The sequence below is a fragment of the Sturnus vulgaris genome, chromosome 5 (assembly GCF_052056855.1).
Source record: "Sturnus vulgaris isolate bStuVul1 chromosome 5, bStuVul1.hap1, whole genome shotgun sequence".
Lineage (NCBI taxonomy): Eukaryota > Metazoa > Chordata > Aves > Passeriformes > Sturnidae > Sturnus > Sturnus vulgaris.
Genome location: NC_142247.1, coordinates 3144209 through 3157835, shown reverse-complemented (window position 1 = coordinate 3157835; position 13627 = coordinate 3144209). Strand labels below are relative to the sequence as shown.

Genomic DNA, 13627 nt, shown 5'->3' with positions numbered 1-13627 from the left:
TGTGCTATTGGGCTGTGTAAGGTATGAGCTTACACTTTTCTATTTTCCAGAAGATGCATATTCTGCTTGCTAACACCAGCAGGTCAGGACAGGGGCATGCAACAAGCAAGGCACCCTCCCTCTGCCAGCTTCTGGGTGTTTTCTTCCAGGCTTTCTCTCTTCTTGACATGTGCATGCACTTCCAGCGATCATTCACACAGCCTGATCGCCCTGATTAATGCTAATACCCCTAGGTGTGAAAACTGCTTTCTAAAACAGGGCTGTGATTCAGATGTGCAGGAACATTTCAAGTCCTCCGGTGACCACTTAGTGTCAAGCCTGCTCTTCAATTTTCCACTGCCAGTTCTGCAGAAAAAGTGCAATATTATCTATTTCCAAGACTCCTTTTCCATTAGACTGCACCATCTCACTGATAATCTGCAGTGCCTCTCCCATCACAACTTCACAGAGAATTTTTTCCTGATTTAATGCCTCCTTTGCTCCCTGTATTTGTCCAGTTTCTTAATGTGCTGGTCTGGCTTAGGGCTTGTTTACTGTTCCCAGCTGGAATATTATGTATGCTTATACAAAGATGAATAAAGATCAATATTCTCATTGATTTGCCCTAGGTCATCAGGCTACATTAAGCAGTACAGTTCAATTTACAAAACTGTGCTGCAACAATGCTCCAGGAGGAATTCTGAAATTGTCCTGAAATGCTGCTTTTGTTTCACATTTGACTTGCAAAAATCTGTGTACAAACAGTGAAGGAAGTTTGGATGAAGACATAACAGGGTTGCTAACTACACCAGGAACACGTGGATGGGATATCCTGTTTTCCTCTGCATCTCTAAGGTTAAAAAAAAACCCCTTGGTAACAGTTCCAATTACCTGGAATAAAGGACCAGGATGTTCCAAATAATGCCTCAGTCAGTTTGGGGGGAGCTATAGGGGGTACAAACCCCTTCGTCCTGGATTTCAGCTGCAAGGTACATAAATCTCAGACCCTTTCTTAAAATCACCTGCTTTGAGTCACTGCTGTCATTGTCTAACACTGAATACATTCTGGAGGACACCAATTTTTGAATACAAGTGTAACAAGTTTCTTTCTTTTTCCTGAGAAGGAAGATACAAAACTAACAGAGTAAAGTAAATGGTAAATAACTCCAACATCTTCTCGTGTGAGAATCACAGTCAAATACTTACCTAGTTATTATTTTGCTTTTCAAAATTGGATTTGTGAAGGTCTTGCTACCTTCATGAAAGAAACAGACCTTCAGATCCTGTACAAAATCTCATTTTGTCACAGACAAGCATCTGCAGATAGCTTAGTGATGAGCTGGGTGAAAACATCAGAAAGGACCCAAACAAATCTGTTTCAAAAAGTACCCTTCGAATGAAGAAACAACACAGCTAAGCATGCACATGCAAAGGCTTATCCTTCACTACATGTGTGTCATAAAACCAGAGCCCTGGGCTTAGTCAGGAAGCTGGATCAGCAACTGTTGCAAAAATAAAAGCTGTTAACAGGTATCCAAGATCTAGAAAGAGCGGGGGGACTTTAATCCGGACACAATTATTGCTCAGTCACAGAAACGTGCTGAAAAGCAAAGCACTGAAGGAGTAAATACCATAACCATCTATGTGGAAAACAAGAGCTGGCACCTAAATGCAACAGCAAAGAGCAATTAAACCAAAAAACCCAATCTTGCTAGATAATCTTATTTCCTAAGAGCAAATTTAAAGCATTTCTTCTAGACACAGGTTAAATAAGCTTGGAATCAAGATTTTCTTAGCAGTCAATCTCCATTTGAGAGGAATGAGGCAGTAAAAGGCTTATCTAGCATTTAGAGTCTACTTTACATGAGGGCACACAATTAGGGCCTCAGGTTAAAAACACTGCAAAAAGCCAGTGTTGCTGCAGCTTGGCAAATGCTCCTCATGGCACAGTGTAAAATTCCTACATTCCTGATCCACTGCAATACTTAGAGAAGATGATTTCAAAACACATTTAAGTAGTAATTCATCAGCTTCTATTTTTCACGAAAGAAATCTCAGAATTGAGCATTAGGAAGAGTCAGGGTACAGTTTGGATCTCCTGCACAGAAGCAACAAACTTGTGATGGGAAATGGATTGTGTTTGTTTTATCTAAGTAGCACAGTTGTGTTACTGAGTTCTCTCCTGTGACAGAAGATAGAGGGAGCAAAACTACTGACCCATTTTTCAAGGAGAATGATACTCCAGAATCCTGGACTCCTACTCAAAAGCCTTGCCTACAATCCATTGTTATTCCTGCAAATAGTTTGACACTACTCCTTGCACTTGAATTCCAGCTTCACAGAACAGTTCATACACACAGCTCAGGTAGGAAGTCCTTACACAAACAATCCCACTTTTCAAAGATTGCTGCCAATGCCCCAGAGAGAAGTGACAAGGAACTCCATACACACACGCATTTTTATTTTAATAAATAGAGTTTTACAGGCTCAGGCTTTTTTTTTTAAATCACATATACAGAACAGGAAATGCCTGACCAAGTAACATGAACTACTAACCTTGGGAAGGAATACATGCCCTCTGTAACACTGAAGATCATAACTGAAAGGGGATTTGCCATCAGCAGCATAATAATTTACTTCACAGATCAGACAACTTGAGAGAAACGTGGCCAAAGCAAAGAGAGTGACCCTAAATGGACAACTTGTCTTTACAGAGTCACAATAGTGGAAGGAAAGTCAAGAGCCCAAGTGCCTCCATTTTCTAGTGCCACTTCTGGATGAATATGTATGTCTTCACATCCTTTGAGCAATGCATTCTAACCACAAGTAGAGAGGCTAAGCACAGCAGGTATGCAAAATTATTCGATTGAAGAACAGATACTGGATGACACAGTAATGTAAAATTTCAAGATTTTAAATTAGCAGATGCTTTTGCATCCCCTTCAGTATGGCAGTGGAACAGATCCCACCTTCTCTCATAGAAGTTTAGTCCAAAAACTTCCTGTTGGCATTAGCACCAAAGAGAGCCACTCTGATTTCTGGCATCATCTGTAGAGAAAGAGCACATCAGTTATGTGAAATGGGCAATAAAACTGCAGTGTGTTCTTCCTGCAGGCACTGTGGGATAGCTAGGTTGGCTTCAAAACTAACAAGTCAGTTCATCTGAGCTTTCTGAAGTCTTCCTCTGATCACACATTGCCTGCTACTCTATAGACTGAAAGCACTGCCTGTACTGCAGCATAAGAGATGCCAGAGCTAGGGTTTTTTGCACTTGGGTGAAATAGGTCTCAGCCAAAGTTTGTACTCAAGCTAGCTTCAGTAATTCAAATTAGCCTCAGCATTTCAGCATCTTGACTGCAGTGCAGTCATAACCCAGGCTTTCAGTATCATAATTTATAGAGTTTTATGCTTAAGCTTAATTCAAAAGGAATCATTCTGGGGAAAGCCATGTTTTTCTGCTGCACAAACAATAGGTAATTTGCTTCTTTCCATTCAAAAATAACTTCCTACTTGTCATTCCCAATAAAATCTGATGCCATGCACTATTGTGACACTTTGGAAACACAAGGATTTCATTTCAAGAACAAACTCATTAATTGTATTTTGTTTACCTGTTGGAGAAACTCACCTGCTGGGCTACAAGGTCCAGACGACTTTCCAGGGTATTGGAAACTTTAATTTTACCATCACTGTTGTAGATTTCAACACCTCCAGCACTAAAGATGGACAACAAAAAAGGAAATAATTCAGTAAAATCCACAGTAAGAGTCAGAATGTGGCAAGCATATCCCATATGAGCATTTATAGGCAAGTCAGATGTATGGCTAAGATTTCTCTTTTTTTAAAAAATAACTTTTTGGTCATGTCTTAATAGGAATCAGCACAAAGAGATCCAGTGAAGCAGCAGTGCAAAACATCTCTGGAGTTATCAGAGACCACAGCTATGTGCAATGATCCTCATTAGCATGTTTTAAATATAAGTTGAACTATGCAATTTGTCCTTTCAAGACAGCTTCAGACTCTGTGTTAAGACAGCTGTCACATTTTGGAAAGTGAGGAGAAGAGCTGCAAGTATTGTTTGTTGCCCATACATAAAGATGATAAAATATACAGCTTTGTCTGTGGGACCTCTATGATACCACGTGGAAATAGAGCCTTGCAGACAAAACAGACACAAACCCCATCAAGTGACTCTCCTGCAGCACCTTAAAACTCAGTTTGCTTCATCTTGAGACAGAAAGCTACACCCATATTATCTCTCCTTAAAAGACCAGTGGTTCAGTTCCTATGCACAGGAATTCCCTACTCCAGTCCTGTGAATCAGGCTGGAGAACTGCACAAAACCTCTCCTCACATTTTTGATGGAGACAGTGCTTGTCTGGATAAAACTGCAGAGTCTGTGTCTGATCATCTCAAAGAAGTGCCAGTTCCACAAGAACAGCAACAGCCACACTGAGGACATTCCATACTTAATTTTCTGACACCAATGTCAGCTGTGGCTTGAAAAGTTGCATTAAGTTAGTGCCCTGTACAAAACAATCCCATTTTCCTTACATGTCTTCTGGCAGGAAGCTGTCTTGGTCAATATGAACATCCACATCCCTTTTTATTGCATTTTTGTAGATGGGAATGCTCTTCTGTACAGCAGTCTAGGACAGAAGATAAACCTCCAGTTAGCACTGACAAATGCTACTGCAGCACTCCAGTTTGATCACTCAATCACTTGTACTAATAAAATGAAGAGATTGAGGCCTTTTTTTTTTTTTTTTAATTAAGCAAAAGCATTTCAGTTTGGCTCTTCAGCCAAACCCAGTTATTATTCTTAATACTGTAGCCATGTCTAAAGTTTCCAAGGTAATATCCAAGCAGAGAAACGATCCCCAACTTCGGAAGCACATTGTAGCTGCAACAGAAGTGCAAGCAGCAAAGCTTGTTTTCATAACCCACAGAGAGGGAGATCTGAGCAGCAAATATCTGCAGTCAGGTCTCAGCCTCTGTGAGCAGGGCACTGTCAAAATATTCCAGGTGTCTTACCTTAACCATGGGGAGATCCTGCTTCCTGCACCGAACAACTAATCTGGGCTCAAGCAGCTGGTAGAATCCCTGCAAGGAATAATCATTTCAGTTTCAGGAAGTCAACATTTTATTATTAATAATTAATAATTTGTCAGAGTTATTTAACCCCAAGAAAGGAAAGAAGATGATCAATTTGAAACCCAAGCCCCAACAATTTCAGCCTCATTTATTTAGACCTTTGCTCACAAGTTCACCTCACACAGACATTCTGAGAGGACAGCACCAATATTTGGGGAACAGCCCAAATAGGGATGATGTTTTTGGAACTCCAGTGCAACTAAACAAGTGGAATCTCAGGACTGTGTTGGCCAGTTAATGGAAGACATGCAGCAGTTTCTGGTGTCTGTTCTAAGAACCCCTGCCATGCAGTTCCTGTGGTAAAACTTGAGGCTAGACCAGAATAAAATCAGTTTAGTTCCAGTTTGAAGGGACCTACAATGATCATCTGGTCCAGCTGTGAACAAAGATCCCTCACTGGATCTAACATAATGAGTCAAGATAAGCGTGGCCAGTTTGCAAGAACAAGAAAGGTTTGTTTGATGTACAGCAACACCAGACCTGAGTGTGACAAAGAAACAACACCCAGTTGGAGGCACAGGAGAAATCTCTGCCATCCAAGTGTGACAGGAGAGCTGGTGGGTGGCTCCTGGGAGTTCTCAGCAACGGGACCAGTCCGTGCCAGAAGGAGGCACCAGAGCTCACAGGACTGACCTGACCAACGCTTGCTGGACTTTCAGCCGTTCATTTCTGGGGCTTGAGGATGTTTTTCTAGGCAAGCAAAGCTCTGGTTTCTGTTTCTGTTTCTGTGCCTGCTTCTGTCACAGGCACATTCCATATTACGGTAAATTTGTCAAAGCTTATTAAGTCCCAAATGCCAAAAAGGTTTTTGAAGCGGGTATGGACTGACTTGTGAGTTTATAGAAACAGCCTCTGCCAAAGGTGCATTTGATCCAACTGATCACAACAGCAGCTTAGTGTGTGCACCCTAAAATGCATGTGTGCACACCTGCAATTATTCTTACAATGGAACTGCTGCTGGTGTACTAGATTCTACACCTCAAAATAAGCTGCAACCCTTTCTCTTCAGAATCCAAGACTCGAAGATATTGAAGTGATGTTTAAAACTCAAGGATCACTCAGCAGCATTTGATCCAGACTCCAATACAACTGTAACTTTCAGAGGGCTGTTTAGGGCAGCAATGATCCATTTTTCACAATTCAAATATTTACCTGTAGAACTAGACCATCCAGCAGTGTCTGGTACCTGGCAGTATCCTTCACCACCTTGGCAAGTCTCTGCTTGGCCTCATTCAGCAAATCCTACATTCAGAAGAAATCAGATCAGCAGAGCCCATCTGTTTGGCATTTGGTTTCATGCCTACCAACTTTCTGTACTTTCATTATAGCTCTCACACCCTGCCAACACGTAAATGTACACTCCAGCTGGTGTTCATCCAAGCTAGACCTCCATCTCTGTGCACGGCACACTATCCCTGCCCAACACTTCCCTTCTTCCTGCCCTGGGCTGACCTCATTACAACCTGGCAATAATTCCTTTTGTGTGAAAAAGGGAGAACTCAGGAGTTCTCAGGAGTACTGAGAGCATTAACTTAGATAAACTAAATATGTAGCAAATAACTGCTTAATGTAAAACAATACAGTTGTCCAAATAAATTTTTTCAGCTTTATGGTTGAGCAAAGAAATCCAATCTATTTTTCTATCAAATAATATTCGGGTTAGGTATTCTTTAACTGCAAGTAAATGAAAGTCAAAATTTAAAAGAGAGAGCTTATTTTTAATTTGAAGTAGCTGTCTTGGTTATATTTACTCAGCAAATCAGCATTGGATGGGATTCTTAGGAAACTTTGAAAGAAATGTGAGTCAATTCAGAGCTTGTAAAACTGAACCATCAGAAATGCTTCAGATAAAGAAACTCTGTGATTTGGTATAAACCTTTCTTTCCTGTCCTATCTCACAGTGTTTAGAAAAAGAGTGCACAGTAACACAATCAGTATGAGGATATAAAACTATCACAATTTACTGTCATGGTCAAACCTAGTTATTCTGTCCTCCCTAGAGTAACACTGCATTTCTGGAACTGCCCATCTCTCTTCATTAAAGAAGACAAAGATCTGATAAGGGAAGAAAGAGTGAGCAGCATGTGACTTCAAATGTCTTAAAATGAGGAAGAGTGTTTAGAATTACTCAGAAGCATGAGGTTGAGTCAGCAGATAAATGAGGAAGAGATTACCCAGCAGAGGCTACCACAACAGAATTAGCCCTTGAGCAATCCACCTTCCTCCTCTCTGGGAATAAAATCTAAAGTTTGAAACTCGTTTTAAAGAGCCAATAAACTGGTGATTTTCTTCTGCTAACTCCTCTTTTTCATGGTAGCATCAACCTGAACATTTATCCCATCTTTTATTTTTGATTTCCACGGGTGTTTCAAGCTTTTCCAGCAGCTCAACAGCCCCATCTAGCAGAACATGGAACACCCAAACTCTCTCTGAGACAGTGGGAGAGCACAGCACACCTGGTCACTGCCCAGTGAGCAGAATGGGGACACACTGCCCATGGTGAGAGAGAAACAAAGGACACCCACACAAGCCTGAATGTAGGCTGCTCTGATGAATGATTACTCACCCTCTGTGTCAACACACACACTGGTCACCTACCAGAACAAGAAGCAAAACTTTTCATGTACTACGGGCCACTGAAGGACACAAAAAATCCCAGTTAGTGGTCTTTTAAGCCTCCTTGCTTATGCCACGCTGGGTTTTTCACATAAAAATTGCTTCAGGCAAACAGAATTTCAAAATTCTACCAACTGTGCAAGAGAGAGTTGCTCTCTTACTGCACTTTAAAGAAACAAGCTACTGTGCAAATGACAGATACAACACTGCCTGCAATGTTCCTGGAAGACCAATGTATTTCCCTAAAACATCAGATAATGGAAACTGTGAAAATAAGATTAGCAAAGCTGGACTAAACCCTCAAAGCCTTTTCAGAGCAGCCTGGAAAGCCATTTTTGTATGTTGAAGCAAACGTCACTCAATCAAAAATCATATTTTCTTTAGAACGGTTCCATTTCCTAACACATGGTAGAGACAGAGACTGTATTTACTTCAGAGATACTCACTGCAATAAGGTCATCCCTTGCCTTGAGGACCTTCAGCCTTGCTTGGTTCATCAGGTTGGACATCTGACTGCAAGTTGCATGATAAAGTTGAATCAATCCATCAGCCTTTGACAGAAGAACTGTAACATTTAACTACACGCTTTGCATTTAAAGATAATTCTACAACACTTAAAAACAAGGTCTCTTCACCTATTTGAACCTGTTTCTGGACTTGCACAAAAGATTAAACTGCAGAACCCCTTTCTTGGTGAAGACCCAGCCAAACTAAACCTGACATGATCATTTGTAGAGTTCTAGACATTAACTACATAAAGAAATGTGAAGTATTCTTTCATCACAATAAGTTATAACATTGTAGCTCAGGTTTCATAACTTCTCCCCAGAAAAAAACAGAAACTCACAACTAGAACTAAGTATGTTGTCTACAATTTGCCTGTTTCCAATGGAAGAAGAATTTTACATAAAATTAACAAAAAAATGCGAGCTCAGGCTCTGAAGTCAGCTGTCTAAACCAAGCAACTTACATTTTCTTCTGCTGTTCAATTTGCTTCTCCTTCTTTTCATAATACTCCATGATTTTCAGCCTCTGTGTCTGAACAAGGCGACCCTTCTCAATGTTGAATTCCTCTTCAGCCTACAGTAAAAATTAAATAACTGAAGTGGAAATTGATTCCTTGGGCTGAAAAAAACAGAATCAAAATGTAACAGAGCACATTCACAGACAGGATAGGATGATACAATTTATGGTTCTATATAAAACCCTTCACCTCTTTAAGTAATTCTTACACAAGAAGGGTGGCAGCACAGCTGTTAAAAGTTGTTTTTGTAAAGCCTCACCACATAGAATGTAAAAAAGCATGGATAATTCTCCTACTTATACCTGAGAACCCAATCTCAACTTCTGAATTCTGTTTGCAGATCTTCAGGAATACCTGCTTTAGTACTGATTAAATACTTGTGTAAATCTACATGTTTAAGGAAGATTAAATATTATCAGCAACACATATGCTGAGTCCAACACCAACAAGGCATTTCAATAGTGGTGTAATGCAGATTGTTTGGGCTGAAAGGCACCATTAATCCTTCTTCAGTAAACATCTATACTCTACCACCAGGTTAATATTAAACCCAGTCTCTTGTGGCTTAACCTAAGTGAAGCATTCTGCAAGTAATTCAACTCATGCCTTAAATACTAATCCAGTGGGGGAAGGTGTTCTGCTCAATCCAACTGAGTCACGTTACCACTCAGCTCTCCTGATTCTGTAAAAAAGGGGTGAACTTTGATACAAATATATTTATATTCAAGAACCACCAAAACATTGACCAAAACCAGCTCTGAGTCATTTTAATTTGTCAAAAGCTAAGAAATGCTAACTTTATTTGGTATAGTATTGTTTGCTGTGTAATAGCTAAACAGAAATCAGCTGTAGCTCACAAAGGTGTTCTAGTCCTGACTGCAACTTTCAAAGAAGGATGTGGGATGCAGTTTTCTTTTTCACTTACTGACAGTGAACTTCCATTTTTACCTTTGCATCTATTTCTTCAGCCTTTTCATTGGCTTCCTGCTCGATGAAAGCCATCATGTGCTTGATCTGTAACAAGAGAAAAAAAATATTTTCTGTAGGAAAGAATATTGACCAGAAGAAGTAGGTGTATATATATATATATATATATATACATATATATATATATATATCCCCATTTGTAGATCTCCATATCAATTTACTAACTCATATAATATTGTTTTGCAAGGAAATTTAATTGAGCATACACAGTAAAGAGTCAGTTCATCTTGCCATATATTACAAGAAAACTATTTTCCCAATAGTTCTATATAATGTTCTTTCACTATCTGCCATTTGAAGAAAGCACTTCAGGTATGCAACTATTAAAAAACCCCAAACCAACCAACCAACTCAAAAGTAGATTTGTATAAACATGAGGCTGAGTGTTTTAGTTCTTTGTTAATGAGACCAACTTTTTCACCCCTGGGATTATTAGAAAAACCTCCCAGACTTCAAAAATCCTCACACAGCAAAATGAGTCAGTTTGTTGTTACATTTACATAAAACATGAAGATTATCACAGATGGCATCTGAATGAACCTGGGCCTTCCACAGGAGAACAGTGAAGCAAAGCAAAGTGCTACTGACCACTCTGGTCAGATTTGTACAGCCAGATGTTCCTTTGAGCACCAGAGACACTTCTCCTGAAAAACTGTCATCAATTCTGTAAAGACTTGAAAGGTCAGTTTGGAGGGGCTGGGGAAGGAGACAGCAGCAGGAGAATGCTCTGTGATCCACACCACACCAAGAATGTCAGATGCTGCTTCAGAGTCCCATATAAACCAATAAGTTCTACTTGAAAAACATTTCTGAAGCCACTTCAAAACACTACAAAGCCAGGTCCAGCAGCTTAAGGACCAGGAAAGGATTCAGCCCAAGCTCTGCTCATCCATCACATGCTTTTCTGTGACCATACCTCAGATCAGGTTCCCATTTGGGGCAGACTGGAAGGACTCATTCCCAAGCAAACTGCAACTGGGATGAGGTACAGACACTTCCATGGTCAGATGGAGCAGGCCATAAAAACCTACTGACTTTTTGCTTGCACTTCGTGATGAGACACATTTTGCAGAAAATCCAGTCCGAATAAACCCACACAAAAGACTCTATTTATAGAATCTCATGTAAAAATTAAATGTTTTAAAGGGGTTAGAAAGGTGCCAAGGTGAAAACTGAGCCAATGTGCAGGACAGCACTAAGCCTGTAGAGATGAAAAAACAGAAGTGAAGAGACAAGTGGAAAATTTTAAACATGTGTTAACACAGTGGAAGAAGTGAACAGTAACATCTACATCCTCAAAATCAAATCAGCAGGTTTTCTTTCAATGTGTGTTTGCAAAGACTCTCAAGTACTTGTCCACCTACAGCATCAGCTTCCTACCCTGCATTTCAGAAAGGACAAGAGAGGCATTTAAAATAAGGATATTATTTTGCTGAATAGCCTATTGTTGAAGAAGACTGAGAACTAAGCAGCAGCAACCTTTATATTACTGAGTCACTTCTTCCAGTGTAATCTGGTATCTGAATTTTGGAAAAGCACTTTTAATAGTTCTGGGTGTTCAGGAAACATCCTGTGCATAAAGAAAAGGAATGAGATGGAAGCAAGCTAATGTGGAATCCACTTCTCCAAGACTGATAAGACTGAACAGTGTTCTTGAACTTCCTTCAAAAGCTGCTGTACTGAAATCCCCTTTTGCTTTTTATAGAAATGAAGAGAGTACCAAAGTGAGATTTTAACATCTATACATAGGATTAGTTTTAATAACGCTGAAAAAATGTATTTGGAAATGAGAGACTAATTTTAAAGAAGTGTTTCCCATAGAAAGGAAGAAAGGGTTTTCCCATCAGGAGCAGTTTGATTATCCTTTCCAAGGCAAGTTCTAGATGTTAGATAGGCTTTAGAAGTGACCAGATGGAACAATATATTTGACAGAATAACAAAGAAGTCTATCAGTGGGAAAAAGTCTCAATCAGAGATGATTTTCAAAGTGACAACCACTGAAAGTGTGGTGGCAAGGAGTTAAGAGGAGCAGCTGGCAAGTTCATGCCAGATTCATGCACATGCAGGACTGTCAGCTCTCAGCACTCTCCAGTTAGCAGGATCATCCTGGGCTCAGGAGTGTAAAGCACTGACAGGAATGCTGCAGATGTGAAATGCTATTAGTATTACATGTTTAATACATCACCAGAGTCTGAAATAACCTTTGAAGTTCAGGTCCATTCTGGTTGAGCAAGACCACCCTAATGTCAGCTTTATTTTTATTATCTTCGTGGAAGTGTCAGGAAAAAACCCCCGAGCTTTGCAGGTAATAGGAATATAATGTAATGTTACAATTCTTCTGGAGAAAGGCAACCTACTAATTTTACTTTTATTGTAATGCTTCCTTGCCAAGAGACTATGTTTACTGAATGAGAAAGTGAGACACAAGTACTTGTGATGCAGAGGACAAAGGGAACTTGCCTGATCTGCTCATCACCTGCAAGAAACCACTCAGACCAGTGCTGACTGGATCCCCATAGCCTTGAACACCACACATCATCTCTAACCCAGCTGAAAGCAGCTTTTTTAGCCGAGGGCAGTGTTTACAGTCAACAGGGACAGGGCATCCTGCCTCTGGAGGAGTGTCCACAGCCAGACTTCAGGGCTGGAAGTTTCCATTGCAAGCCAAGCCCAGGCTGCAGCATTCTGCTGGCATGTAGACCTGAAAAGGGCATTCAGGAACAATGAGCAGCCCACCCAAATGCCGAGGTACAGCTAACTTCAGGTAACACAGCTACAAGAAAGAAAGAGATGGGAAATACTTAGGAAACCATAGAATCATTAAAAGTTGGAAGAGACCTTCGAGATCACCCAGTCCAAACATCAACGCAGTGCTACCTCTGTAACCTTTAAATCCCTAAACCACTTCAGATCCAGACACCTCCTAAACACCTTCAGGGATGGCGACTCCACCGCGTCCCTGGGCAACCTATTCCAATGCCTGACCACCCTAACAGTGAATTTTTTTGTCCCATATCTGATATAAATATCCCCTGTCTCAGCTTAAGGCCACTTTCTCTGGTTCTCCCACTGCAGGCACGGAAGAAGAGGCTGGCCCTCGCTTCTACACATCTACCACAGCTACATTAAAAAGCACGTTACTCGTGTAAGGCTGTGCATTTACCTGCCTTGGGGTGCAATTAAACACCACATATAGCACACAGCCTGCTCATGAACCGGCTCGTTACAATCTGGCGTAACTTGTCACCAAAACGCCTCAAGGAAGTTCCCTAGTGGGGCCCATCCACCCTGGCAGGGCAAAAATCGCTTTGGCCGAAGACTCGTTTTTGCAAGCCAGGATCCTTCCCCTCCACCGATCTTCCTTTCCCAGGGTAGTGCCCCGAGCAAGCAGCAGAGGGACAGACAAACAGAGCGCCCCAGCGCTGCACTGCGGGCCCCGGCGCGGTCACGGAGCCCGGCACCTCACGGCCCTGAGGCGACTCCGCTCGGCCCTACCTGCTTCTGCACGTCGGCATCGCTGAGCGCCATGGCGGCGGCGGTGACAGTGGCGGTGACGGCGGCGGTGACAGTGACAGTGGCGGTGACAGCGGCGATCGCAGGCCCGAGGAGACGCACCCGGTGCCGTCGGTGGCCGCGAGCGGAATCAGATCCGGTTCGGGTCACGGGCGGGGCGGGGTCGCCACACGCCCCGCCCAACTGACCACCGGACCAATAGGAACACGCATAGTGAATGACGTCATGCAGCCATATATGGCGGGGAGAGTATCGCGTCACTGTCATTGTCAAAACTGAGCCGCTTCACAGAAACACCGCGGTGAGTGGAACCTGCAGCAGACAGAGATGAAACACGGGGACGAGCTCACTCGT

The 13627-nt window shown here is 41.6% G+C and overlaps 1 protein-coding gene across 1 annotated transcript; it reads right to left on the bottom strand.

Annotated features, from left to right (window-relative positions):
- Positions 1-2419: 2419 nt before the first annotated feature.
- Positions 2420-13332, bottom strand: ATP6V1E1 (ATPase H+ transporting V1 subunit E1). Its single transcript, XM_014870051.2, has 9 exons — positions 13256-13332; positions 9722-9787; positions 8720-8829; positions 8196-8262; positions 6286-6375; positions 5014-5082; positions 4534-4628; positions 3608-3695; positions 2420-3027 (listed from the first exon to the last, which is right to left on the bottom strand). The coding sequence occupies exons 1-9, from the start codon at positions 13286-13288 to the stop codon at positions 2965-2967; spliced, it is 681 nt and encodes a 226-aa protein (XP_014725537.1). The 5' UTR covers positions 13289-13332; the 3' UTR covers positions 2420-2964.
- Positions 13333-13627: the final 295 nt, after the last annotated feature.

Bases quoted from the DNA above. Each gene is read 5' to 3' on its own strand.
- ATP6V1E1 (XM_014870051.2), bottom strand. From the start codon at position 13,288: ATGGCGCTCAGCGATGCCGACGTGCAGAAGCAG. The intron at 6,376-8,195 runs GTGAGTATCTCT...TTCTGAATGTAG, and splicing joins CAAGGGATGACCTTATTGCA to GATTTGCTGAATGAGGCCAA. The intron at 5,083-6,285 runs GTAAATATTTGA...TATTCCTTGCAG, and splicing joins TGGATGGTCTAGTTCTACAG to GGATTCTACCAGCTGCTTGA.